The sequence below is a fragment of the Orycteropus afer genome, unplaced genomic scaffold, assembly GCF_000298275.1.
Source record: "Orycteropus afer afer isolate SDZICR_OR568_19922 unplaced genomic scaffold, OryAfe1.0 scaffold00015, whole genome shotgun sequence".
Taxonomy (NCBI): domain Eukaryota; kingdom Metazoa; phylum Chordata; class Mammalia; order Tubulidentata; family Orycteropodidae; genus Orycteropus; species Orycteropus afer.
The window spans coordinates 10,384,974-10,389,026 of NW_006921602.1; the positions used below are offsets into that span (position 1 = coordinate 10,384,974).

General features: G+C 34.8%; 1 protein-coding gene across 1 annotated transcript in view; it reads left to right on the top strand.

Moving 5' to 3' along the window:
• Positions 1–4,053, top strand: part of DENND4A (DENN domain containing 4A) — a 116,610-nt gene that overhangs the window by 13,553 nt on the left and 99,004 nt on the right. The window contains exons 3-4 of the mRNA XM_007957591.2: positions 1,630–1,699; positions 3,680–3,849. Of these exons, the coding sequence (XP_007955782.1) occupies positions 1,630–1,699; positions 3,680–3,849 (240 nt within the window). The remainder of the gene's footprint in view (positions 1–1,629; positions 1,700–3,679; positions 3,850–4,053) is intronic.

The window sequence follows — 4,053 nt, forward strand, 5'->3', positions numbered from 1 at the left end:
ATCAGCCTCAAAACTCACGTCTACATGTCACCACAGTAGGACAAACCGACAGACAAGTTTGTCCTGCTGTTGGAGACCTCTCGTATCACCCCCACCTGGCTGACTGTTGGATTAGAGCGAAGGAAAGAGATAGTGATAGGATACCTCATCACAGGTTGTAGGAATCTGATCCCATAGGGTTCTGTAGTTAGAGTAAGGACTTTGGATTTTATTCTTAATCTAATAAGAAGCAATTTGAGAGTTTTGACTAAGAAATAGCATGATCTTGTCTACATCTAAAAGGTTCACTTTCCCTATGGAGAATAAACTGTTGAGAGACAAGAGCTAACATACTGCTTAGGAGACTACAGCAGTGGTAAAAATTTAAAAGATGATTACTTGGTCAAGAGTAGTAGTAACTAAGGTGGTACAGAGTAATCACATTTAAGGTAAATTTAGAAGGTAGCATTGACAGAATTTGTAGATGGGATGAATATGATGTATGAGAAGAAGAGTAAAGGCAAGATTGGCTCCAGGGTTTGGGTGAATAAATAGTGGGGCCATTTTCTGAGATGGGAAACATGAGAAGAGCAAGTTGGAGAAAGACAGGACTTCTGTTATAGTCATATAAAGTATGAGGTGCTGTTAGACATAGGAGTCTAGAGTTGGAGAGAGTGGGTATAGTTGGAGCTGGTACTAGAAATCTGAGACTTTCTGATGAGTTGTTGTTGTGATGTGCTGTCGAGTGGGACCTGACTCATAGCGACCCCTCCTTGGGTTTCCAAGGCAGTATCACTACAGAAGTAGATTTCCCAACCTTCCTTCCAAGGAGTGACTGGTGGGTTTGAACCACCAGCCTTCTGGTTAGCAGTCAAGTGCATTAGGCTCTATGCTACCAGATGGGACTAAATGTATGAGATCATTTAGATAAAGTAGAGAAGAGATCATATTTAATGAAAAGGAAAAGGGGAGGATCCACAAAAGAGACTGAGAAGGCGTGACCAGCTAGGGTGGTAAGGGACCAGGAGATTATGATGCCTCAAAAGCAAGTAAAGAAAATATTTCACAAAGGTAGTGACCAATGGAATTGAAATCTACTGAGAGATTAAATAAGATGAACTCTTGGAAATGACTACTAGATTTGGCATCATGAAAGTTGTTGAGTTCTTTTAAGAAGCTATAGGGACTAACGTCTTGTTTAGAATGGATTCAAAAGAGAAAGGGAAATAAGGAAATGGATACATCAGATTTCAACAACTCTTTTGAGGGATTTTGTCATAAAGAGCTGCAGAAATATCTGGCAATATCTAGATAGTATTTATTTATTAAATAACCACATAGTTTGTCACTTCCGCCCAAAGAGTAAACTTAAGATAAAGCCTAAACTGTTACTGCTTAATTTTGTTTTAAAGGGTCAAATTTTCCTCATGTTACTGCTGTTGCAAGGGAAAGGGTAATGGTAAATTTTACTTCTGAAAGAAAAGCAGGCTGTGACTCCAACAAAATAATCAATTGAAAATAGCTAACAGAATCTGTTACTGTACTGTATTTTAGATAATACAGTATATACTGGGGAGATCAAAGAGATTTTATTTTATCAAGTTACTGCCTTTTAAAATTAAATGGTATTTTCTTTTTTTTTTAATTCAGTGGGGATCAGCAGTGTACTTATGTTATAAAAAATCAGTGGCAAAGACTAACACTATATCTTACAAAGCTGGTAAGTATGTTATAATTTTTCATGAAATACTTTAGATATAAATATATTATGTAGCCCAATAAGGTAAAAGGAGGGCAAAAAGCCTGTTTTATGGTATGTTAGTGTCAGAACTTATGTTAAAACCCATTCATGTCTCTTGATTTTCAGTTTTTTGTCTTCAAATGTGCATTTATTTAATAATCATTGAAAGATTAATTTTAAAAGAAGGGTTTAAACATTAAGTTTAAATAAATAACTTATAAATAGATGCCAATTCTCTTTTAAATTTTTCAATCAGTGGATTGTATAGGGAAAAGATAATTATTTTCTTTTAAGTGATGTTTCTATAATATTTACATTACATTCAGTCATATCTATAGTTCATATGTAATTTTGTTTTACAACAGTGACATATTACAAATGAATTTGACTTTAAAATGCATAGTTGAAAGTTTCAGTATCTAGAGACCTCAAAATACAAAACACATTGATCTTATTTATAAGAGTATAGGTGCAGATTCAGCTCTTTAAAAATACATATATTTTTAATAAAATTTATTTTATTTTGTTGTTGAGAATATACACAGCAGAACATATGCACCAATTCAACAATTACTACATGTACAATTCAGTGACATTGATTACATTCTTTGAGTTGTGCAATCATTTTCACTCTCCTTTTCCGAATGGTTCCTCCCCCATTAATATAAATAAAAATTAGTGTCCTGGACTCTTTTTCTTCTGCTTTTGATTTTCTAGGACCCACAATTCATCACTTTTTGTGTACTTAATGACTTTATTATGACCTCGTTACCTTAGAGAGTAGTAGATAGTTAAACGTAGATTTTTGTGAGCCATTCCCTGGAGAAGGTATCATGCTTGGTGAAGTGGAGGGTCAGTGACGAAGGGGAAGGCCCTCAATGAGATGGACAGACACAGTGGCTGCAGTGATGGGCTCAAGCATAGCAAGGATTGTGAAGTTGGCGCAGGACTGGGCAGTGTTTCATTCTGTTATACTTAGGGTCACTATGAGTCGGAGTCAACTCATCGGTCGTCTAACAACAACAGCAGCTGACTGATAGCCTATAATTAGAGAATTTTAGAGCTGCCTTGGTCCTTAGTTTATTTAGTTCATCTTTTTCACTTTATAGATGAGAAACTACAGTATTATAGGTATGTAATTTGTCCAAAGTCATAGTTATTAGGGGCAGAATCAACTAGTCTTATTCCCAGTTTATCCTTTTGTTTTTATGGTCATGTCTAGTGACAGCTTCTACATGACTTTCAGAACTTCAAGGTCAGGGAATGTATTTTCTGTTTCTGCTCTCACAAAATCCAGTACAAGCCTCTGCACTTAGGGTATATTTGTTAGAAGATGCCTGGACCATTTTCTACACTAGTCTAAAAACCTGTTGCCTTTGAGTTGATTCCAACTCCAGTCTACCTAACATGAAATTGTAGGCCACTTGAAACTCATCTTCACAAAATCTGAGACTGTTTAGAAGCTGAGCTTGACTTAATGCTATCCTGAAGACATTGTAAATATGTGAATTTTTTGTTTTTATGAGTAATTTTCTTGTATTTGTGGTAGACATTACATTTATACTCCTTTGTAATTTCTATTTGTAAAATCCCTTGAGGGAAGGTTATTGAGAGATGAAAAATTCAAAAATAGTTTATTCATATACTTTGAATTAATGTGACCACAAACTGAGTTTTTAGGGGTATGTGTGTATGTGTGTTTCTCTAGGATTATCTTTTTTTGTTTGCCTTATCTAGGCTTGGTGGATAAAGCTTGATAAATATTAATCATTCACTTACAATGTTTGAGGATCGAAATGTATATGAATCCTGCAAAGCATTCAGATTTATTTAATGAACATATGCAGTGAATGTTTTGACCTTCCAAATGTGTGAAATAATAAAATATTTTTTCATAATTCAAATTATAAACAACTTACTTTAGGAAGTAGTGACTAATATTTATTGTTGTTTTCATAGGTTTAATTTGTCGATATCCTCAAGAAGATTATGAATCATTCTCACTATCAGAATCTGTTCCCCTCTTTTGTTTACCAATGGGTGCAACTATTGAATGTTGGCCACTGAATAGCAAATACTCTCTCCCTGTATTTTCTACCTTTGTGTTAACTGGAGCTTCAGCTGAAAAGGTACTATGTGTTTTAACAAATGGCATTTATAAGTTTCTTATATATTCTCAACTCTTAAGTTTTGTGTAATGCAAGAACAGTAGAAAAAATAGCTAGTTAGAGCAAGGTGCCATCTAGATGCAACAATGGGTCTCTCCTCGTCAAGAAGAAAGAAGCAAACAAAAATTAATGGAAACAATCAGTCCTAGCGACTGGTACACCATC